Raw genomic sequence first — 24,435 nt, forward strand, 5'->3', positions numbered from 1 at the left:
GGCTGCAGCGGCGGGGGATGCGCGGCGGCCGGGGGGCGCGGGCTGCAGCGGCGGGCACGGCGGCCGCGGGGCCGGGGCGGCGTGGGGGAGGCAGACCGGGGGCAGGGGCGGCCGGTGTCCCGCTGCGAGGGCAGAGGTGCCGGCGGCGGGCAGGGCAGGGCAGGGCAGGGCAGGGCGGGCTGACAAAGGGCGGCGGCCCCCGGCTGGCACCGGCGGAGCCGCCCGGGGAGGGCGGTTGGCGGCGGCCGCCCCCTCCCGTTCCAGGTGCTGTCGTCGTCTTCGGTGGTTTTGGAGCCTCTGGGTGCAGGGAGGGAAGGGGTGTAGGATCAGACCCTGCCGTGCTCTGCTTCCCTCTGCCCACTCGTGAAAGCTCATTACTGTGAGGGATTCTCCCGGTGTGATTGAAAACCCATCTTTTTGCTCCGATTGCACGCACACCTCTAGGACCACATCATTCAGCTCTCCTGTCTGTCCGTGCTGCAGCTGTTTGAAGGGTCCCCTTGCAGCACCTTCTCTAGAGGAAATTGCTGGGCATCTGAACAGCAGGATTCTTGTTTGCCCGCGCCGTGTGGCCGTTGCACGTTTTAGTAAGTAGTGTAGTGTTCTTGGAGGTAGTTCTGCTGACAGGCACCTTGCAGTGAGATACTGGGACAGAAGCTGAGAAATTTTATCACCTGGTTGGAATGACCCCCAGACTCCTTAAAATGGCGAGGAACAGAATTATATTCAAATGTAACATTATCAGCCAGCATCTTTCTTGGGAAATTTGGGAGGAATGTGACCCACAGACCTCATTTGCCCATTTGCCTTCACTCCAGTTTTCTCCTCAGCTGCTTCTGCCCAGAAGGTCCAGAGGTCCGTTTTTCTCATTCCCTGCTATAATGCCTCTTAAAGACTGACCTCTGCATGTTCTTCTGCTTATACCCGGCCTTAAATTTCCTATCCGTTCAGTGCTCCCTGCCCATTAGGTGACAGCAGCAGCACCTGTTGGAGCTCATGCATTTTTCATCCCAAACCTCAGTCACGTTTTGCCCCCTTTTGCCCAGCAAGCAGTGGGGTGAATCTCAGCAGCCCGGTGTATTTTCTCAGCAGTGAGAGAGGTGACTCAGGTCCTGCTAGGTGCTTGTCAGGATTTTCCTCGACTCCAGCAGGAACAATGTTAGGGAAAAATCGGTGCCCTAGAACTCCTTTGACTAAGGGAGGTGAAGTCCAGGCCACTTGGGAGAGAGGGGGGTGCTCCTGCTGGTCCATAATATGGGGATTTAGAGGATTGGGAGCTTGTTGGCCCATATTGAATGGTGCTTGGCACCTGTGGTTCTTAAATCAAAGAGGGAAGTTCAGTTTGACTGAAATAAGGATTACTGTAATTTTTATGGGAAAGATCAGGCTGTCATTTAATAATCACAGAGGCTTTTCTTCCAGAGATCAGCAGGCCAGAAGCTTAGGTATAAAACATTGCTAAGAAGCCAATGACTACATACACAGTCAGCTCCAGCCTCCCTGGCATCGCTCTGCAGAGAGGGCTGCTACCGCGGCAGGCGGGAGTCCTGCCTCTGGGAGACAGGCAAGCTGTGATTCTGCAGCAGCCAAGAGCCTCATCAAATGTCCCTGTGTTCAGTAGACGGCAAACAAGCCCCGGATTTTTTATAAGAAAAGCAGCATGATGTAGAGCCCTTCTCCTTCTGCGTAGTGGCCTAGCTCTTGGCAGCAACGGGAGAAAAGCTGTGCTCCTTGCAGGAGGATGCAGTTGGCGTTGGCGAGCAGATGGACTCGAGGAGGGTGCTGAGGGAAGAGCAGTGACAGGGAAAACATCCTTCCTGCATTTGTTTAGTTAGGGTGGACCCTACTTTAATGGCAAGCCCTCTGGGTGAGCAATCGTCCTTCACCCTGGTGTTTGCAGAGCATCTGGCGCAGTGGAGCCTGGTCCGTTCCTGGGCTTTTTCACCTCAGTGGCGGTACAATCAAATAAATAAGCAGGATATCACATCAAACGGGGTATTTTATAATGCCACTCGTCCCTAGCCCTACGTGATTCCCACCAGAATTTCTAGCTTGACTAACATTTGTTTAAACAAAGAGTTATCGTGGCCGGCACTGGGTGTTTGGTAACCATGGCTCAGCGTCTGGCCTTTAGACATCCAGGTGAAGGCTGCACTACCTCTGCTTCTGGAATGGCCTTACGGGTGTAGGAGGAGGAGTAAAGGCTGAACCCCTGTTTTGAGGGCCCCGATTCAACAACACACACTCAATTTTAAACCTGGGGTAGGCTGACGACCCTTAGCGTGGGTTTCAGCAGAAATGTGATGAGTTCTTGGTGCTCGCTGTGGCAGGCTGGCTGTCTTTAATGGATGCGGGAGTAGAGAATGGCTTATAGTTAGCGGGATCAGGCCTGCTGTAGCCACACTATTCACAGCGTATTGGATGCTCGAGTCACTGGGAAGGAAAACCTATTATCGATGTGGAAATGGAACGAAGCTGATTTTTGCTAGCTGCAGACCTAGCCCCAAATCTGTGACAGGTCGGACATTTGAAATTAAGTACTAATTGCCCGTTACAAATGCTTATTCATGAATGCCCCCAAGTGGAAGCTTATTTGTGCTCTGGATTCCTGTAAGAGTGCAGTTGGGAGTCTTGAGGCTCGCCACACAAAGACTACCTTTATATCACCGGGCATACAAGCAAGCTGCGCAGTGGGGATAAAGCGTATTGCCCTGAATGAACAATACCTAGAGCTCGGCTAAACTCCTGTAAACCAGGGGAGAGACAATGACAGTGTTTCCCTAATTCTTGTACCAGTTTTAGACAAGCCCTGACTCCATTCCAAAAGTAAGATTTCACAGCCTCCCGCTGTCTCAGCCGTCCTGACAGCCGCCGGGATGGCACCGTCCCTCGTTTTGACAGTGACAATCAAGCAGAGAGTGGGTCACCCTTCTGTCACTGCGGCTGCCTCTCTCTTGTGGATGCAACAGGGATGTTCCCTGAGGGTCATCTGTCCTGCAGAGGAGACCGAGGAGGATGCAAACTGTCGATGTGCACGCTCGTCTTCGCGAGCATTTCCCTTTTCTTGGCAAGTCCTGTGTTGAAAATAGATGATTGCCTCCCAAGAACCTAAAGTTGCAAGAGGATATAAATACATAAAACCTTGTGAGACCCAAGTGGAAAGAAGAGACGCATAAGAAAAGACTGTGTATGTTTGAAAGCGATGATTTAGCGGGGTTGTTACCAAGTTTAATTTGAGTGAAAAGCTTGGCTGTGACGTGATGCATGCTTGCCCGTATTCAGACGAGAGCCACTTCTCTCATCCTTTACATTCTAGTTGCACCGGTGCTTGAATTAGTGGCACTGTCCTTTGGTTTTAAAGAAACATGAAGAATTTCAATCATCAGTTGCTCTTGACAGAAGAGGGTTGGGTGGGTTTTTTGATGTAGCAGTAACTGCTGTATCGGCTCAGTTCCAGCGGTAGGGAGAAGGATCAGAAGGGTAAATTTATGCCTTTGAAAGAGGAATCTGATGAAAATGAAACCAGCCCACTTCGCCCTGATTAGATTTCATCATGTTGTGACTTCAAAATGCCTTCAGCATCCTGGCAACAAGGGTAAAGATTTGAGAAACGTCCAAAAGTTAAAAGGATGTGGTTCCTATGGATTATTGGTGTATCTGTTTTTTAAAAAAAATCTCATCTTTACCATTCTTTCAGCAACTTAAAATGGTGTTTAAGAAAGGTATTCGGGCAGACAATAAAAATAGCCAGGCCAAGTGCTCTCCAGCAGCGACCTGATCCCGTCTCGTGTGTTACGGAGGGCAGATTCCTTTGCAGTTACAAACAGGCTCCAGGCTGGAGACAGACTCCATTTCAGACTAATTTAGGTAAAGTACGTGATGATAACTGATGGCCAGTGCACAGTACAGTTATAGTGGGGACAGGGCCCCCCGTGCAAGATGGCTGCATCCTAATCGTGCCATGGCAGCTTAAGTTTCCCTGGATAGATGGGAGCAAATATGTGCTGTAAGGCATAGCTTTTAAAAACTAAACTGACAGAAAGATCAAGCCTGGAGTGTATTTGTCTTAATATTGTGCTCTGCTGTCTAGGCAGGGAGAAGGAAACCATATTGTTGCGCAGCTCACAAGTTCTTTTTAAGTGGATTTCCCAACAATTTGTCTGTTAAGGGTACGTATTGGTTCTGGCTGTTTCAGGCAGATTATTAGATCCCAAATGCAGAGGACAAGGAAAAGGGTAGCAAGCATTAAAAAAGAAACAAGAAAATGCAGGGGTAAAAGAAGGCCTAGCGACAGCATATGAACAAAACCAAAACTTTGCCTGTGTCTCAAGCGAGGGGCAAATACAAATCCAGGTATCTTCACTGAGCTACATCAGTCGCAAGACCTGGCACCGTCACTGTGTTTCACCCAACGTGAACTCCTTTTAGTGACGAGGTGCAGAGGAAAGCTGGGGCCGCTGTCGGGCTCTGGCCCCGGCGCCTGCAGCAGAGTCACCGGGCAGAAGTGAAGCGGGGCTGGTTCCCTTCCCAGGTTTGCGGTGCGGCTGTGGTGCTGCCAGCACACCCGACGAGACGGCGTATACCACCACCCAGGGGCAGGAATGATCCGCGGGGAGAAGGAGAAGCTGCGATATTTGAAGTGGCTTTTGCGGCCCAGGAGTTTGCCTTGTGAAATCCTCCTTTTATTTGTTTGTCTTCCTGTGCAGACGTCTTTTGCCTGGGAGCTCTCTTACTCCGTGCTAATTCGAGCGCTTAATGCACTGCATGGATGGTGCTGCTCTGCGTCGGGGAAGAGAGCAGTTAAGCCAGCAAAGCCTCTCCGGACCAGAGAGAGGTGTGTGTTGAGAGGCAGATTGAAAGGAGAAGATTTTATGGGGCCCAGTGGCTTTGTCGTGAAGGATGCCAAACCTTCAGGCTGGAAACTGTGGGCTATCACTGTGCGAAGCAAAAAAGGAGCTTAGTTTCTAAGTGGCTAATGAGTTTACTACCTTGTTTCTGTCAAGGGTATTGCAGGGGTGATGCTGATTAATGTCATGTCCTTTCCCCAAGGCTGTCCCCTTCCTCTTCCATCTCACCAGGCTCACTGACACTATTTATTAGGCTCCTTGTCCCTGATTTGTGAGGAATAAATATTGACACTGATGGCTGCTTAATAGGATTTGGGTTTGCTGTTCGCTCTGTGCAAGAGTTTGGCACTTCTGACTCAAATGACAATTTGTGTTTGGGACTGGCTCCACCAAGGCTTAATTTTGGAGTTGTTTGTTTTGGTTTTTTTTAATGAGGATGGTCACAGCATGTCCTGTGTATGAGGAGAGGCTGCGACTGGGGATAGGTATCGCTCCCCTTTTTCCTATTGGCATGCAGAGCAGAGATTTCCAGACTGGGACTACAGATCACTGCATGTCCCTAGCAAAGATGCAGCTTCCTTTGAGAGGGTGCTGGTGTTCACACTGGGGAATAATTATTTTTCATGTGAGCGGTCTTTGGTTAACCTGTAAATGGCCGCCTTCCGCTTAGCTGCGGAAGACCTCAAGTCAGACTGCCAGTTGGCCCTGCAGTGGGTGGTCATCTCCTCCGTGCTTTCGTAACGTGCTTGGAGCTGCGCTAAGGAAAAGCAGCTCATACTGTTTCAAACAGAGTGGGTTTGGGTGTCTTAAGTGACTTGTGAGGAAAGGCCCATTAAAAGCTGACAGGCATTTAGGCTAAGTGGGGTTTGCTGGGTTTCCCAAGAGCCGTGAAAGGTTCTTTACCTACAGAGTAGCACCTTCATGTTCCCGGGAACCCAGCAGGATTTGAGACATTTCCCTGGAAATCAGAGCCATATGCTGATCTGTAGGGTAATTTCTCTTCACTGTTCCTGGAGGTGCTTTGTCCCATCGGTACTCAAGGGCAGCATCAGCGGGGAAGACCCTGACCTCGTCCAGGTGAGTGCGCGAGCTTCCCCCAGCCTCCGCGGGTGCTAATCTTGCTTTGAGCCCGAGGAATAATTTGGGTCTGGACTCAGGATCGTCGGACCAAAACACAGTAGACAAGGTGATGGGGAAGAGTTTTCCTGTTGGCAGGGCGCATAGAAGAGCTCCCAGACGTAGGGCTGTGTACGGGAAAGATGCTTGTAGTATCTTTTCAGCAGGAGGAAGGCAGAGGTCTATTTGTGCTCCTAAATGGCCTGAAATTTCTACATTCCCCAGTCCTGTGATTAAAAGAAAAAGGGTCATGACTTCTTTACTCTTAGCAGTTGTTCACGTATCAGTGATGATGTTACTAATCCTGTCTCTAATGTAGGCTGTGTAAGACTTGATCGTGTCGAGAGAGATGAGTTAACTCTTTACTGAGCTGTGCCGTGCAAAGACAGGCAGCGTCCCACCAGGGGCTGCTGGCAACTGCGGAGGGTTTTGTGGCTCCGGCGTTAGTTTCTCATCCATCTCCGTTCGGTGCTAATCACGAGACTCGAGCCCACTTGTCTTTTCCACCCTTACAATCCTTCCCCAGCCTGCTGAAACTGGAATAATTGCTTTATTGTCGCTTACAGTCCTCCCTATTCTTCACCTCCCTCCCGCTTCTTTTTTAAAATTAGCTGCTTTGTGCCCATCCCCGCGGCGTGCCCCTCACCGCTGGCGGCAGGAATGTGCGGCGGGGCCGCCTTTCCCGCACCGCCGGCCCCGGCTCGGGGTGGCCGGCCCCCCACCGCCCCGCGCTCCAGCTGGCTTCGCAGGGCAGGGGTAGGTGGCCAGCCCTCGCCTTTGTCGGAGGAGCCGCAGGTGCCGGGGGCCTCCGTCGCTGCCGGGAGGGAGTGGAGTCGGGACGGCCGGTTCCCCCTTTGAGGGGGTTCGTGCGAGCACAGCAGGGATGCGCTGAGGCATAGCGCCAGGCGAGAGGGGCCAAGGCTTCCTCTCTCATCTGATGTCTCTTGTCATGGCTGCAGTCCTCATCCTTTTCCAAACTCTCGTTAGATAGCTCTCGTCTCTGCCGGACTGGCAGATGCTAAAAATAATTTGAGTGGCAAACAGATGTTTGTTTATTTTTTAGCTTAGCAACCAGCATTTCCGTATCTTGCCTTGGGCACTCTCATCGAAAGTCAAAGAATCACAAAATGCTCAGAGGGCAGAGCCTTAGCTTGGGCACACTGCTGTAACTCGAATGGCTTCACGTCCATGGGCTTTGCTGCCCGCATTGATTTATAGCTGCTTTTATGGCTGAAGTTATAAAAAAGCTGTGATATCACTGCTGCAGGGGGACAGTTACCACAGCGAACTCATTGTACTCTTTAAAAATAAAAATGCAAGGAGGTGATCAGCCAGATTGCAACTCCGCTGTATTCAGCAGGCTTTTGTTTGTGCTTATACCACGCTCTGTGGACTCTGTATGTACCTGAAAAGCTCGAGTCTTTCTGCTGTTGCCAGGCTATTTTTGTGCCCTCTCTGGACCAGTACGTTGGGTTTCCACTGGGCCTGTCCAGTTAAAATGGTGCAGGGGAGGTCTGATGATCCAACGCTAGCATTTCTTGCCTCAGGGATGGATGGACAGCTAACAGGCATAGCTGGGTTCTGTAGTAACCCTATTTTTCTCTTTGCTTTTCTATACTACAGTCCCTGAGACCTACAGGTCTCTGAACTCTGTGCAAAATCATAGAATCATGGAATCGTTAAGGTTGGAAAAGACCCTTAAGGTCATCGAGTCCAACCATTAACCTATTGTGCTGAAGGTGCTGCAGGGATTGTGTTTTGTAAAGCAGGGGGCCAAATCCTTATCTCCTTACTCGGTCGATCCTCATTTCTCACTTGAGCAAGTCAGTCTCCTGCTGAAGTCCTGAGGAAGTAAATGGATGCTGTGTTGAGTAAGGGATTCAGGAATTTGTCCAGGAAGAGGTGGGTGAGTGGGATGGAGGAGCAGCTCATAAAAAGTAGCTCATATTCTGGGGATTAGGCATTGCTACACCCGTGAAGGTGATTTAGGCCTGTAAAATGCACTCCGCCCCTCGAGTTACTGCAATTAAAATCTGGCAGACCAGGAAGCATTGCAAAATAATCAGGTTAGAGAGCAGAGAGACAAGTCAGCTGCAGACTTGAGTCGGTTCTTGATGCTGAATGTCCACTGTGCCCATGACAAATGTGAATATGAGGGTTTCTTCTGCCCCCTCTGAATAGATGCTCAGATTGCCACTCGCTCAGTACCAGCCACTGAGACCCGTTTTTCAAAAAACAGCTCAGCTACCGTTCCAGCTCTTCAGTAACATCCATATTTTCAAAGGAGAGCTGCTAGGGTAAAATTTCAGGACGTGTTTCTTAAAGTGCAATGTGTATGCAAGCCAGGAAGAGAGATCCAGCTGTGCTGGCGGAAGAGATTAGTGCCCTCGCTTGCTCATCAGTGCCAGAGATCTCATCCATCTGCCACTGGAACAGTTCGTGTAAGCACTCCCTTAATCTTTAGCTTTAAACCACTTAAATTGTTGGTCTGAACTGACCTAGTTCGTTTTGCCTTTAACATCTTAGGAAGTGCTCACGCAAACCACTGCACCAGCAGATCGAGTCTGGCCCCAGCTCCTACGCGCTGTTGGAAAAGGTCCCGGTGAGGGCTAGTCTTGCCTTTCAGGTCTCGGGTCTGCACCCCGTGGCCGGGTCCCAGGTGGGACACGTCTTGCCTGACACCCAGACCCCTCCCTAGGACGGCCCCTTTGTATCTGGAAAATATCTCTGTTCTGAAGGGTGAGTGTGAAAAGAGTAATTCTGGGAAAATATCTTCTGCTTATTGAATCTCTCTCTGGGAACAGAACTATTTTTTCAGTGTGGAGGGCTTGTAGTCTTTTCCCATGGCATCATTTTAATTCTCTAATTATTTAATTCTCTAATTATTTAATTCTCTAAGATGGAAACCAGTCCTTCTGTTATACGACTTTTGCTTCCTTCTTATGGCTGCCTTTCTTTGTAGGAGCTGCAGTTATTTTTTTTTCATTACACTTGTCCTGTAAAGCCGGCTTGTTCTTTTTTTTTATGTTATGTAAGAAAAGTTAAGTGTTGTAATTTATACAGAATGACTTTTGATCAGCATGACTCAGCACTACCCCAGAACCTGTAAAAATAACGTATTGCTTTACCTGTGTCCGGTAGTCATGGTCCTTAAAGGGACAGATGGGTTAACAATCCTGCTTTTGTGAGCTCTGCAGTGCATCCTCTTCATGTCGGGCACCTCTGACTAACAGATCTGAGCGCTTCTGCACCTCAGAGAGAGCCGATCCCAATTTTTTATGGCCAGGTCTGAAAGATTGTTCCTGATGGCCTCCTGGTCCTGAACAGCTCGTGAAGAGGAGCGACGCTCTGATTCCCCAAGCAAATCCCACAGCGTCCCCAAAGGCCAGCGTGATTTGATGTCTCTGAAAAACTCAAAGAGATTTTCAGTAATGGTCAAGAGCAAGTCTATAGATAGTCCTGTTAGTGCTGGGGTAGAATAGAATGAAAATGTAATTTCTCTGTATTTATACTTTTGTTTTGACGCAGTAAGTAGATAGACCTGTTTTCTAAGGGGGTTAAAACTCTCTGAGTGCAAGGTGCAGGAAAGCATTTCACTTACAAGTAGGGTCGGGATGCAGGGCGGATTGCATGCCGCTTTTTTGTGGCGGTACCATTTGACAGACCAAGACAGTTGTAACCTCTCAATTCTCACCTCCTGAGAAGGTGAGATCTCCCCTGAGCAGGCAGAGTGCTGCTCCAGTCAGTACTAATCTACACCAGCTGAAGATGAGAGTCCTTTACTTCTCTTGAACTACATCCTGAATTGCTACTTTACAGAATTAAGCCACGATCCTAGAAATATTTGGGCCAGAGCTGCACGGAGCACGCTTTCCCCGTCTGGGAACACCAGTAGGCTGTAAAGGCTCCTGAGCTCCCTGAGCAAAATCACGGCCAGCAACAAACCCACCCTGTGCACAGCCAGCCACAGCGGTGAAAGCCCAGCTATGCACAGAGTCGGTGCTGTGGCACTGGGCATTTGGAAGTATTACAGAAATTATTATTCCTATAATAAAAGGAATTACCTTTTATTATATATCGGTGTGTACAACCCAGGAACGGTGGGCTCCAGTGCCCTAACAGGCAGGCTCTCTGGGTGGTACTGTGGCACAAACAGTAAGCTATAATTGAGTGTAACCATAAACTTCTATTATAAAAAGCCAGGAATTGACTAGGGATAAAAGCTAATTTCTCAGCCCTGCAGGTTCTTCCTTCCAGTGAGGGTCCAGGTCTTTTTGGCAGGGCCACGCAGGGAACCGTGCACTCCGACTGCCGGCTCGGCAGCACAAGAAAAGACCCTGGTCTTCAGGGCTGCGTGCCCAGCTGCCTGCCTGCACGCTGAATTCACGTGCGCTGTCTGAGGGCGCGCTACTCATGCAAAGCAGGGGAAGGCCCGCATTTCAGAAAGCGCCGATTTAGGGTGTCTTTAAAAGGGTGGCAATCTCTGGGGTCGAGGTCTGGGTGCAGTGGAATGCCTATTGTCAGACGTAAAGGCCAAAGCGAACGCTACATATTGTGGACCCAAATGCAGCTGGCACGAACCAAAAATGTGCATGTGAGTGCCTTTCTAAGTACCCAGTAATCCTCCAGGGCAAAACGAGGATTAGGTCTCTCTCACAGACAAAGAGGGAGTTCATTTTCTCAAAGATCCTTTGGCTAATACCAAATGAAGTGAGGAACCCAAATGAATGCGAATACTCCTTTCAGACCTCTGCTTGCAAACAGGTACAGCGCCGGAGCAGCTTGTTTGTGCATTTGTGTGGGTCTGCGCAAACAGAGCGTGGCCAGATTGCGGGATTGAGGTCAGGTCAAATAAAACCCATCCGATCTCAGAGAAAAGGGAAAGCCAGGAAAAGGCTGGACAAGTAGGACTAGACGGTATTGCGCAGTCCAAATGCGGTTTCCTTTCTCCAGATTTTCTTGGGGGACCTGAAGGTCAGCACTCATTGAAGTTGTTTAAGTTGGAGCTGCGTAAGTGAAGAGCTCTCCTAGAAGGAAAGCTGTGAGTCTGAATTAATTCCAAGTGGCTTCTCGGCCCCTGTCTTTCTTTGCCCTGAAATACCACGTGCTCGGCATGACCATGTAGGAGCCATTAGGTTGAAAGTGATGGGTGCTTGAATGTGAGATGTATCCATCTAAAATTTGCCATCCCAAGACAGCACTGTGATTTCTTAGCCCTTTAATTTGCCTTCACGCAATGGCCTGCGCATTTAGAAAAGCACAAGCCACCTCTACACTGTTCCTGGAAAATTTTTTCTTTTCTTTGTCAGTGATGGGCTTACGGCGCGAAGATCAGCTCTAGTAATCCTGTCTTAACAGACACCAGCATGGATGTGCCTGTGATGCATACAGAAAAATTTGTATTAAGTAGTCCTGTTTCTTAGAAACAGCAGCCAGGAGCACGCTGAATGGTTTTGGGTTGCGTGTTTTTTTTCCCTGAGCTTTACTGAGCCATCTGAAGCCAAGATGTGGATATTATTGTTTCTACTTGAGACTTGGATCTTGCTGCAGAACTCTGGGAAGAATACCTGATTTGGTCCCAAGATCCGTGTGCTCAGTGAGCCTTATTGGGATTCCAAAACCCGTCCTGCTCTGCACTAGGATGAAAAAGTCCTTCCAGGGGTTTCCACAGGTAGAGCCTGTCGCATTTTGAGGTGTCCATGAAATGGCCTCGAATTCCTTACCTGCCTCATTAGACTGCGGACTTGAACCTGGCTCTTCCCCATCTCAGGTGAGTGTCCTAAGTGGCAGGCTGGAGATTTTACCCAGGAACCGAGAGACTTTTCCCAGCAAAAGCTGTAGTCCAAACTGCATGCCCTCCAAGGAGGAGTTTTAGTTCAATTTAGGAGAATTTTTCTGATGAAAAAATTGTTTTGTCCACGTACTTCCAGCTGGTCCTGGCTCTTTGTCTGGCTTGGGGGTCCCGTGAGCACAGACTAACAAACCTGTGCAGACGTTGCTGCTACCAGCAAAGACCCACATGTGCTCTGTCCAGGAGAGGACCTGACACACAGGGCACTTCCACTTCAGCTAAAGGAGATTCTGTGAGCGTGACAGATATGTGGATTACGGGCTATTTCTGGACCAGCCACAGGAGGTAACAAAATAAGAAATACGTAAGCAATCCAGTCTTCTCACTTCAGGCGGAGCAGGAGGATCTGCAAAGCAGCATGCCCATTGGCGAGTGCAAGGTCGGTGCCCAGGATGAGCGTGGTCTCTCTCCCCACCTGCAGCCCTGCCCGGGGGAACCCTCATCCTTAACAGCACGGAGGAGGCAGGAAGGCTTGCTGTTTGCCGAGAGATGGGGGACTGTCGTGGAGGCGGCGTTTTCATTCACAAGGAGACGTAATTCCAGCTCATCAGCCGCTGAGAGCTTGCCTGTAGCCTGCAGGATGAGGATACCCAGAGGTGAAGCCGCTGAACTGTCCTTATGTCACTTGGCTGAGCTGGGGATCTGGGGTCGCCCTGTGACATTGTGTAACGCGGGGTGCTGCAAGGATAAAACAGCAGCCTTAACTCCTTCGTCTCCCTCCTTGCTGGGTTGTTGGAGCCGAGTTCTGCTTTGTTGCTGCTTCTCCTTATTTTTGTGTCTGTGCCGTGCTGTTGGCTGTTTCTGTAGTGGAGGAGGGTTGCCTTTTACGTTCTGATTTAAGACAAAGGGAAAAAATACCAGGAAATGCCTACAAATTGCTGTAGAACTTGCAAGAGGAGTTCCTTGCTTTAATCTCAATTTCAGGAGCGTCAGCGTGCGAGCAGTTATTTTTCTAGGAAAGCTTTTAATTCTGGTGGTGGTTATAAACACTCGTGTCGATCCTGAATGATTTAAAAATGAGAATTTAAGCTCCATCCTCTCTTCTAGGAATAACACTGGGCTTAGAAGTAATAAGACATTAAAAATTACTAAACCTATTAACATTTGGGGGTTTGATCCTCTGGGACTTAGGTCTTATATTACGATGGCAGCAAACCTGGTGTTAGTTTAAAATAAATAATCATGACTCCAAGAGGTGGAACCATTAGAAAAATACCCATTTTGAAACATTTAAAAGAAACCTTTAATCATTTTTAAACATAGTTCCAGGTGCTGTTTATGGATGATCTCACCCATATCCTAGACTCAGACCTGGAACTACAGACAGCTAAGCAGAAAAGCGGAGTACAAGATGGTAGTGCGGACAGAAGAAGCGTAAGGCTGATGCGCTGGAAAACAAATGCTATGAGCAGACAAAACTTCAGAGGTTTGGTTTTGTACGGCTTCCCTGTGTAAAATCTCTCTCCTCTTTGGGAATTGTAGCCAGGCATCTGAGCTCACACCGCAGCGCTTCCTCAAGGAGAGCAATGATTTATGCTACTTCCATTACTCAGGGAACTGTTTTTATGAAACATAGAGTTTAATTCATTGAGAATAATATCTCTGCAGACCCTGCCTGAAATTGGTCAGAATTGGGGGATCTGCTGGGCAGAGGCACGCACCCCCACTAGGCTTGATTTAGGAAAGCAGTCCGTACTGGAATGTGGAGATTATAAATAAGGATAAGGAAGACCGAAGAAAGTGAGAAAGAAGAGCCAAGAGCCCAAAAGGTTAAGATAAATGGTATGAAACGTTTCAAGTATGCAGGTAGCGGGAGGTCAGCGCCGGAGGCAGATAAGGCGGCCAGAGGAGGTCAGAGTCGTCTCTGGTCAGAAGCGAAGGATCTCCCTAAACCAGCGAATGAGTTCTGCAGGGATTGTGGTGCCTTGGGAAGGACATGAGACATCGGACGGCAGCAACAGGCAAGCCAGTCTTGCAGGGAGCTGGTTAATATAAAATAAGGCCGCCGATGCTTTCCTGTAGACCTCTGAAGAGGGTGGTAAAAAATAGGGAAACGTTTCGCAGATGTCCGCTTCCGAAAAGGCGGTGCTGGATGTGCGGAGGAGATACTGCCGCGTGGGCCAAGAGGCGCTGCCTCTTTCTTCTGGCGGCTGGTGCTCTCTGCTCAAGGCAGAGGCAACCAAGCTGTGGGGCAATGAAACTTCTGCGGAGCAGGCTTTTCTTTAAAAAAGGCTTAAAGCTGTAGCACTGTATTCTTTCGCCCTTTGTGGAGCAAGCATCAAGAAAAAAATCCTAACAGGCCATATTTTTAGATGAGGGAAAAGCTGAGCAGAGTGTCTTTATACAGCTACTCATTAACATGTGTGGTATTAAATACCAAAGGCACCATGGAAGCAGCAAGTATAAATAACAATTCATAATTAAACATGAACTTTGCAGAAAAGGAAAGATTTCAGAGGCAGCTGCCAGCCTCAGGTGGGAGGTAAAGGAGTTTTAAATAGACTGCGCTGGGTTTCCTGTCTCCCGCTCGCGAGCTTTAGAAACACCATGATAACAAAAAGAACAACTGCAGGCCACTCCTTGCCAGGGACGCTTTTTAGGTATGCAATTGTGAGGAGGAACTTTGCAACATCCCGAAATAAAATGCAGCCCCGACCTTAAAGAGCATCCCAGCAGGCTGGGTGCTGTTACGGAGAGCCGGCACGCCGCGCCGTCCCGGGGGCAGCTCGGGCTCTAGGAGAACGGTCACTCTAAGGAGAAGGTGTGAGTGGCCACAGTCAGGACGCAAGGTAGGCCCTCAGCGTCTTTGCACTAGGGTGGCTGTTTCCATGTTATGGTTGAAGAAGTACCTTTATAGAGATGAGCACGCTCCTGATCGTTAGACTGAGCCGCCTTAGAAAATTATTTAGAACTGTCTTAGAAAATCTTGCGGGATAAGCAGGCAGGCTGCTCGACTGAGTGTGGGGCAGAAAGCTGCAAGGGGAGGAAAGGTGCTGGGTTGTGGGTCCTGTTCGGGGGAGGTCTCCGCCTCTGCAGCTGCAGCCCTGGTGCTGGCTCCAGGTATCTTCCCTGCTCAGCCAGCTGTGCTCTCGCTGGAGGCGTCCCTGCGTGGGTATCGTCCTCTCCGGCAGAGCACCCGGCAGCGCCCGCGGCTGGGGGGCTGCTGTGCTCCATCCCTGATGCGTGTGTGCTTCGCTGGTGGAAAGATCCGCATCTCTTGTGTTCCCCACCGCGCTTGATTAATGGTGTTATTTATAGACTGGCTGATTAGTTTTCAATGTCTTATTGAGCCCGCCGTTCCACACAGAGCTCAGTAATTATCGTTTTTTAAGAGGCTCGGGAAAAACTCCATTGCATTTCCTTCTTACCCCCGAACAACAACCCCGGAGCCCATGCAGACACTAATTAACGTTTCTTTGTCTCTGCGAGGTAAACCCCAAAGTTATGCATGCTGGCAAGCACGGGTTTCTCACTGTGCGAGGGGGAACACCCAAGCTGCTTACCCTCCCGCTGCTTGTAGCCACCGATGGTGAGGGTCGGATCTGTGTGGATCCATACGGGAACGCTTGGAAGTGACTGACTTAGAAAGCTCTGCTCGCAGCAGAGTTTAGAGCCTGTGTTGTCTCTTGCTTTCTCGACATGTTTCAAAAGTTGTTTTTAAAAAAAAATGAAGACCCTAAGTGCTGAAAGATCACTGGGCTCTGGTGACGGGGAAGCCGTAGGCACTTACTCCTTTATATCAATTTCTCAGGCTGCTTACTCTTTTTTATGTATTTGGCACAGGGGCAATTTCCCAGTCCTAAATATTGTTCTTGGCTCCTTCGGAGACAGCTGACCGGAGAGAAGACATGAGCGGCTTTACTCCCTGCAGGAGTACAGCTATTGTGTAGCCTGGGAGAGCCAAGGTCTGCTATTGAGGAATCGAATAGGGAGGTTACGACTGAGCCCTGCCGGAGGTGTCTTAGGAAAGTTCATTGCAGATCCAAGGCGTCTCCTATGAACACGGCAAAGATCTTCTACTGTGTCAGTACCTGCTTTCACGCAGGTTGAAACAGCACTCTTGAGAACTGTCTCAAGGAAATCGCCTTGACTTTTACGTGTTTCTGTGTTTTGATGAGGGTTATAGCACCGTGGCAGTTGGCAGCACTTCGGGACATCCAGATGCCTTTTCCAAAAGGGCTCAGCGCCTGCGTTGCCCCTCGAAATCAGCAGGAGCCACAGGCAGCAGCCTTTCTGCAAACAAGGCTGCTGGGCCAGCCCCCAGTATTGGCCCACCAGTTCTGACTCACGCAAGGGTTACCCCGAATTAATGGGGCAGGTATGCTCACAGCCAAGCGCCCGTTCTCCCCTTTAAACTCAGGGCGTGTCACCCCAACACGGTACTGTCTGGGAAGGATCCTCAGGTAAACTGTATCTTCCTTTCACGGCCCCGTTAGCAAAGCAGGGAGGTGTAAGGGACGGTAGTTCCCTGCGTGGGAGATGAGACCTGAGTGGGGAGGTCAGGATTTACACCGGAGTTAAGACAAGTGCCTCTGCTGCGATCCTTTCCCCTCGCACGGGATCCTGCCACGACGCTGTCAGCGAGACGACTCATTAGGCTTCAGCACGACGCGCAGCAGCCTCGCCACGAATTTCAGCTGTGCTTAAACGCTCCCAGGGGCTCTGTGGGGCCCCTTGTCACAGAATTCCCTTGGGGCAGAAGTGCAGTTCTTTGTGGCTGGAACCATCTCTCCAGTGTTTCCATACAAAGCCTGAAACGGGGGACTTTGTGCTCTAAACACTACAGCCGTAAATACATTTTGCTTAAAAAATTGCGTACCTTTTTGTATATGTAAATTGTTTATGTACGATGTTTTAAATCCTCATCTATAGCAGGCCTTTTGTCCTTTGTCTAGTGAAATCTCCTCTAAAAATTAGTAATTTTTCATGGTAAACTTGGTAAGCAAAGCGAATTGGAGCAGTTAACGGTACCGGCACTTCACAGGGCTGCAGTAAAGGAGGTTTTGCTCTGAGTCTGGTACAGGAGCAGGGAGGGGGATCTTTCTAGTTTGATGAGAGGCTTGACATCGTCTCAGAGGAGAGGGGTGGCAGAGACAAAGCAGAAGGGGATTTGGCACATGGAAAGAAAAGGCGGCTAAGGCAGGATTTGGAGTAAAATTTGGATGAAGATAAGCAGGGTGAGCAAAAAGGACCGTTCCGGACTGGTCGCTTTCCCTAATCTAGGTGAAAGTGCTGCTGCACCGCTTCCCTGGTATATCTCATCCGCAATGTGCGGCTTAACATTCCTGCCTGGCACGTGGGGGCTTGGGGAGGGAGCGTGGGGGAGGACCGAGCCGGACACAAAGACGGCTGGCCTCTCACCGGAATGGCATCCAAGCCATCTCAGCTATCCAAAGCCCCAGATGCCGGCATGTGCGCTCAGCCTGCAACCCGCTAAGCACGCAACAAGAGGCAATTACAGCGCGCGTCGGGCCACAGCCCGCTGCGGGCCCAGGGAGGCGCGGAGGGGGTCCTTTCAGACGCGCTTTTATTCAGCGTGGGGGTTCCTTGAGCAAGCAGAAATTTCAAATCTCTCCCGCGTTTCAGGGCTAAAAATGGGAGGAAGTGGGAACACCGGATTGTTTCAGGCTCTCCTGTGCCTGGGGGAAGGAAGGAGCTGAAGCGATGGTTACACGATGTTTGTGTGACTTCTGCATGCGTGTGATGAAGCAGGGTAAATATTTGTTTGCTAACTTTGTGGAAATATCAGTAGAGGGGGGGATAGGCTTCTCTTTCTTGCTCTCACTGTGTGGACCTTTCTCTTAGCTTGTCTCTTTGTGTTCAGAGCGTTCCCTGAGCTCTCGTAAGGCGGTTTCGTGTGGAAAGGGCATATCCCGCAGAGGAACCCCTGAACCACTCAGGGATTTCGAGTCCCAAGATGCAGGTGTAGGTTAATGAGTTTTGCGCCGTGGATGCTGCAGCTGATGGCACTCCTGCGTGCTGAGAAGCAGTGCTGCGGTATTGCGTAGCTCCTCCAAAACGGTTGTGAGGGGCACTCGCAGGGGCTGAGCACTGCCTAGCTATAAAGGAGAGCAAAATCTCATTCTTACAGCCTGCCTGGGCAGTGACACAGAGAAGAAAAGGGATACACGTGGCTTTCTGTGACATTTTCTTTGCACTTTTTAAAAACTAGACTGATGCTCCTGCCTTGCCCCCTGGGTCTGTGTATTGCCTTCTTTCCTAAAATCCTTATTAAATGTAGGATACAAGGGCTGAGTTTTTTGGGCGTCGATGTTTGTATGGCTTCGGTTTCTTTTGGCAGGGACACACAGGCAGCAAAGGGATGCACCAACCTGTCTCCCGACCCCCTCAGTCCAGAGTGCGTGACCGCTGACTTTCAGCCCAGCAAAACCACGTGGTCGGGAGGAGTTAAGTTACGGCTGAAGACCAGGTGAGAATGCTTGTACCTCTGTCCCTATCTGCTGTGCGTGGTTTGTGGCTGCTGTTCTTGGAGAGAGGCTGGCAAACTCCGCTTCCCTCGTGCCGGAGCGAGGGCAGCGGTAATGCTGGAGTGGAGCAGCGTGAATCCCCAGCGTCTGCGGCGCTAGGCGGTGGAGGAGGTCCAGGACAGTTCCTTAACCTCACGCTCGCCTTTTCCCAAGGCTTCCTTGCCCTCAGCACAGTGCCAGGGAAATGAACTCACCTTTTGGTCCTTGAGTCAAGCATCAACGTTGCTGGATGCCAGTAACATCTCCATAGGGCTGGGTGTAAAATAGTTACTGCTTTGGCTGTCAGTATGCCTGAGGGTGACTCACTGCGAAGGAGTCCTGGAAGAGGTGTCCTTTCTCCTCAAAAACTTTTGTCAGTGGTGTTGAAGGTCATCAGAGGTGCCGTACCAAAATATCTCCTGCTCAGAAGTGGTGTAAGCCAGCTGTGGCTCCCCAGCTTTGGGTGCCTGGCTTTCCAAAATCACCTGGCTTCTTCCGAGTCTGTGAGTTTCAGTGGGAGTTTGGCATTCATGACAGCGCTGCTGAGTGCCTATCTGCATTTTTAAATGATTAAATGTCTTCAGAAGTCAGTTTCCTGAATTGCTCTGGATCGGCCAGTGTTGTGGCAGAGCCTGCTTTGTCCGTGCAGTCTAGGACCAAATCCTACAGCATTTGCTCAGGCAGAGCTTTTGCTGGCATCAGAAGAGCCTCTTAGGTCAGTCGGATGGTAATCTCGATGACCTCATAGATTTTTGTGTCTCAGTCTTCTGAGATTTGCACCATGGAGTCAAAGCAGTGACTTTTACTGGCGACATTGCATTCAGGCCAGACCTCGACTTATTTGAAGTCACGAAGCTACGCTGAATTCCTATAGCTGGAGGAAGTGTGGCCCAGCGCCTGTTTGTGAGCGGCTGCGAAGGGAACGCGACGCGTGAAGTCACGTTCTGATCTTATCAGCAAGGATGCACTTCTGGAGCAAACTCACCGACCTTAGCGGTGTTGCAACGGCTTTTAGCCGCTGCGAACGGTTACGGATGCTGACCCTGCGCAGCCTGGGCGGCTGCAAAAGGACGAGAAAGGGCTCAGCTCTTCCGCCAGCGTTCATGTCTGTAACCTCACTAAATTTGTTTTGCTTTCCTCCAGATGAGGATTTGAACCATAACTTAAATCTCTCTTGGATGGAGCGGATTTTACAGGCTGAAATCTCTCCTCAAGCTAGTTTTATCAGGGAGAGATTTATCTCTGACCGTGGTGTGGGACTCTGCAGTTCCTGAGGTATGTGGCCCACAGAGAATTTGGGAAAGGAGCTCCCGTACATCCACCACCCTCCTATAGCAACGAGTTAGGCAGCATATGCCCTCTGCAAATCCCGCTTGCCTGTCTATCTAGTAGCAGATCTTCCCAGGAGCTCCAAAGTTCAGCGTTTCACTTGGATTAAGTTGTCTTTGGGTGCAGAGCCCATGTTTTGCTTTACTTTTCCAGCAGTGTCGGAGGCTGTGTCTGCATATCTCGGTTTAACTCGGGCTGAAGCTTTGGTTACAAACGGGAAGTGGCTTTACTGTATAGGAATTGGAGCGTGGGAGGGTATTGCAGGCTCAGCGGCCTTTGCTTTGGCCATAGCACCGGCCGCAATTCCCCTGCTTGTTTACTTTCCGCAGACTCACCCTAGGCGATGAAGGTGACGGGCTGTCAGCAGTCCCGATCGCTTTCTGAACTTCGGGGTGATGAATGAACGTCCTTAGTCAAAGGGGAAATCCAGAGCTCGGGACCGGTTTCTCGGGTGTTGCAGCCGAGCATCTATGGGAAGGAGCAGCACAGCACCAGCCTGCAGTTCACCCGTGTACGCTGGTACGCGCCAGGGTTGCTCACTGAAGCTTGCCTCATTCCCTCCGCTGCGCAAAATAAACAAGGCCAGGGTGGTATCGCCAGCCTGTGCAGCCACGTTACCACAGCTCTCCCTGTCGGTAAAGGGCAATCTGAGACGAGGAGGAGGGAAGAATTAGGTCGAGAAATCCAGATGATCCAGATTTTTTGGTTTTTCACCAAAAAAATGTTTATTACCAAAGTGATGAAAAGTTTCTCTGAGGGAGAGGACAGGTTCCTTAGCTGTTCTGTGGCTTGAATTGTGTTAGATCACTGCAGATTTTCTATTTCACTCGCCCTACTGGTGTAAGTCCCGGTGATATACTCAAGGATGGCTCCCTGCAGGGACAGTGGGAAGGTGAATTCCCAGCTAGGAGTAAATCCCGAGTTCACCTGACTAGCTAAAAGTTTAAACTCCCCTTGGTATCCTTTGCCTTTTTTTTTTCCTTGCAGTAGCTCAGCAAGCAGTCTGTTTGTGAACAGATCCCACACACGAATGTGCGTATGCACACACATACATTCAGCACATGCATCTAAAGGACTTTCTTCTTTTCTCCCGTTTATCATTTCTACATTAGCACTTTGGTGTTGAGTTTATTAGCGGTGCCTGTGATTTGTAGCCCTGTAACTCAGAGGAGAACCCAGCTACTGTCTGAAATGCTTGCCCTAAAAATCCCCTTGGTTACCTGCCGTGACTCATTGTCCACGTTACGTCTGGATAATCAGGCTCACAGGGCAGCGTTTCTGCTGCCAGCCACCGAGTTCCTCCTAAGCACTGAACGAGACTAGGAAAACACATTCCTTCCATTGTTTCTAAGTCTCTCCTGTTGCAAGTTGCTGTGTGTTTGATATCGGGGTGCGAAAGAATCTAAGCTATGCTTGTTTTTCTGTCTTTTTAACTAATTTACTGACTGGAGAAGAATGAGGAAAAATTATTTGAATTAAGCCCGTTGGGCCAATTCGTCAATACGGATAAATCAATGCAGCTCTGTGACTTCTGCAAAGCCACGGGCAGGGGAAGCCGCTGTAGGGTCTGGCTGCTGAGATTTTCTGCCCGTGCCCTGAGAGACGATGTGAATGCCTGGAGAAGTCAGGAAATAATAGGGTCCTTCTCAAAGACTGTAAGTCCATCAGCTCTCTCTTTTCCATGTCTGTTCTTTCTTCCTCTTTTTCCAGCAAAGGAAATGGAGTAAAATCGTAGCAAGAAGAGGAAAGTTGCAGGGGGTCTTTAACCCAGTGCTTACCAGCTCCTCATTCTAACCTACACATGCTCTAAGTAGCAGGCAGGAGGCTGTCTTGGCTTCCACAAGCCTAAGCCGCAGTCTTGTGTGAACGGTGTAGATGGGCTGTCCTGATGGCAAGTATTTTCTCAAAATAGAGATCTGAAATACTTTTTATTTTGCAATTTAAATCATACTTATCATGTTGCTTGGTAATGCTTTCTTTACAAAAGAAAATCCAGTAATCCTTGAATCCAGTAATCAACAAGAATGAAGCTTGTATACATCACCTCTCACACTAATAACCAAAGCCCCGCTGTTCCTATTCGAGCCTCTTGTCTGGTTAGTGTCAGGGAATGTCAGTGGGACTCTTTCTTTGTGTAGGGCAAAGTCCTCAATCTAAATATTGCCTGTCAGACATACGCTTGGGCAAAGGGAAAACGAAGCAGCCACGCACGGCCCAGTTCCTAGCACTGCACTCTGCGGTAGGCCCGTAGGGTGATTTTATGTAAGTCAGTCGCTTCACCTCTTGAGGCCTTTGTTTCCCTTTCTGAAAAATGGATAAATACCCCTTTCTTGGATAAGACAGCCTGGGGGTTACCAAAGAAATGTGATAACACAGAGGCGCGATGTGCAAGACCAATAATCATTAATTACAATGTTTGACTGTTCCCGAGTTCAACTAAGGAGCGACCGTTGCTCGCAGCTGCCATCACCTCTGCGCGATGCCGGCACTTCCTTCTGCAGCCTGGGGCGGGGAGCGTTTCTTTCAAGAAAATCCATCTTTGGTCTCCTGCAAACTCCGGCAAATTTTGCTGCAGCGCTTGACGCTTTCGTGTATCCTCAGCCATCCACACCTTGTCCCCTACCAGAGGCAGCACGATGAACGTTGCTGTGCCCTTGGTCATTCCCATCCACAAAATAATCTTTCTGCATCATTTTTCTCTGCCTGCTTTTGGTGTCAGGGAGACAAGAGGAGCAAGAGGGACAGGCTGTTTCCCGCACGTAGAGTTCAGAAGAACAGTAGAAGAAATCTGTACGTACATCCACATACGTGGTTGTCATCTCTGCTTTCGCACAGGGCTTTTCTTTCCAGCGGTATGGTGGGGAGTTTTTCCCGAAGAGTTGGCGATGGTAACGGTAGGCAATCTGAGCAGAAACCCCTGATTCTCTGCTTCCTCGCCCCAGGGAGACTTCAGGGAGCTGGGTACCTATCTCCCAGTTCCGACATGGCACTCAGGGCCTGGTCTGATGCAACCCAGACATCCCAAGTGATGCTCGTCAAAGGGAAAAAACAAATAGCGTCTGACGTCAACTGGAAACCCCATGCAGGCACGACATCTGCCTGTGCCACTGGGAAGGGGGCCGGAGAGAGAAATGAGGCTGGACTGGTCTGGGGTAGAGCCCTGAACTCAGCTGGGGTCTTTTTCCTCAAGGCTTTTTCTTTTTTTTTGTTTAAGACTGAGACTGCTAAAAACTGTGGGATACTCTGAAGGGATTCCCTGGGTGGGGAGTTGTCCTCTAGAAGTTGCAGAGATTAACATATTCTGGAAAAGAAGTTTGTGTCCTGGTATGAGAACATTCACACATTTCACCTAAGTGTTCTGAAGTGAGGGTTTTTTCAGTGTGTTTTTTACTTAGGGAAAATTTTAATCTGAGCATAAAGAGGGGCGGAGGGCGCAACTCTCCCTTTCCTTTATAGGCGAGGAGGCATTCCTGCCCAAGATCGAGGACATGAAATATCACTTCACATGCTTCAGGTCTTTCTAACGAGTCCTCCTTCTTTTTAGTCCAGATTGTGGAGTGGCGGAGCTCACTCCAGATCTCTCCTGCCCCAGAATTTACCAGAATGGCTCTCTGAGCCTCAAAAGACAGATTCAGTGAAAGACGCATCAAGCTGACGCCACTATGGTCCGACTTCTTTCTAATTGGCCTCGTCTGTTATGCTTATTTTTAGAAGCATGACTGAACCTTAATTAAGAGCGACGTTGCTTTGAGTAGATTGTGGCCTCGCTCTGTCGAAATCCTAATAGGCTTCTGAGTGCTTTAGTTTTTCCTTCATCTCCTGCTTAATAGGTAGGCACAGGGACTGCAGCAGCGCGTTAGGATGTCTGTAGAACGTATCCTTGTTATGCTAGCGCTCCTTTTAGATGTGGCCATCTTGGAGACCGGTCCGCACCGGTGAAAATTCAGATCATTGTTTATGCTTGCTGTTGGTGCAGGTACACAGTCGCCCTGGGAGGGTACACGTGAATTGCTACGATGAGGATCATATAGAAAGAGCCTACTGCATGGTGCAGCGGGGTATGGCTGCCTCTGCCACGTACTTTTTGTTAGTTTAGAAATATCACGAGCCTGAAATCTTAACCGCTGCGAGGATGATGTGGTAAGGATGGGCAGCTGCCTTCTTGGCTTTCTCTCTTGTGACTTGGTGCCTGGGATCAGATCCGAGAGGCAGAGTCTTTGCACTTGCGTCCAAATCTTTCTTCTCTTCTACAGGAGGAGGGTCTCTGCTGCAGCGCTCCGACCCTTCCCACCTCCCCAGAGGAATGGGGCAGGCCACAGCTATCGCTTCCAGCTCCAGCAACCTCCCACGCAGCCACCTGGGCCACACGGCTGCTGGGGGAAAGCACATCCGCAGGGATTGCAGTTGTCTGCAATGGCACAGAGTGATCTTTTTGGCCTTAGGTCTCTTTTCTATGTCTTCCCATCTTTCTTGGGCACGTTAACACCAGCGGCTAGTCAAAACCATCCCTGCAGGTCATGGAGAATGTGTCCCGGTGAGCACTGCTCCTGCCTGGATCCGCAGGTGGATTCTGCTCCTTGGGGAGAGATGCTTTTCTTAAAGGGTTTTGCTGCCTTTATCTTCAGCATTCCCCATTTCTGCTGAGGAGGATTTTGAAGCTTGCTGGGTCAGGGAAAAAATGAGCACAAGGTCAGTGGTAGAAGAAAAATTGTTCACAAATGGTCTCTATTTAGCCATCTTGGTTGATGTGTTTGACCGTCATGAGACTGATGAAAACTTAACTCCCCACAAGCTCTTTGGGTGTGTCGCAGTAGAAATAGATCTG

General features: G+C 49.6%; 1 protein-coding gene across 1 annotated transcript in view; it reads left to right on the plus strand.

Annotated features, from left to right (window-relative positions):
- Positions 1 to 24,435, plus strand: part of SHROOM3 (shroom family member 3) — a gene marked incomplete at both ends in the record, with an annotated part of 152,369 nt that overhangs the window by 101,796 nt on the left and 26,138 nt on the right. Inside the window, one exon of the mRNA XM_082315525.1 lies at positions 18,116 to 18,244. Coding sequence (XP_082171651.1) covers positions 18,116 to 18,244 — 129 coding nt within the window. The remainder of the gene's footprint in view (positions 1 to 18,115; positions 18,245 to 24,435) is intronic.

Source organism: Platalea leucorodia (genome assembly GCF_965183815.1).
Source record: "Platalea leucorodia genome assembly, chromosome: 6".
NCBI lineage: Eukaryota > Metazoa > Chordata > Aves > Pelecaniformes > Threskiornithidae > Platalea > Platalea leucorodia.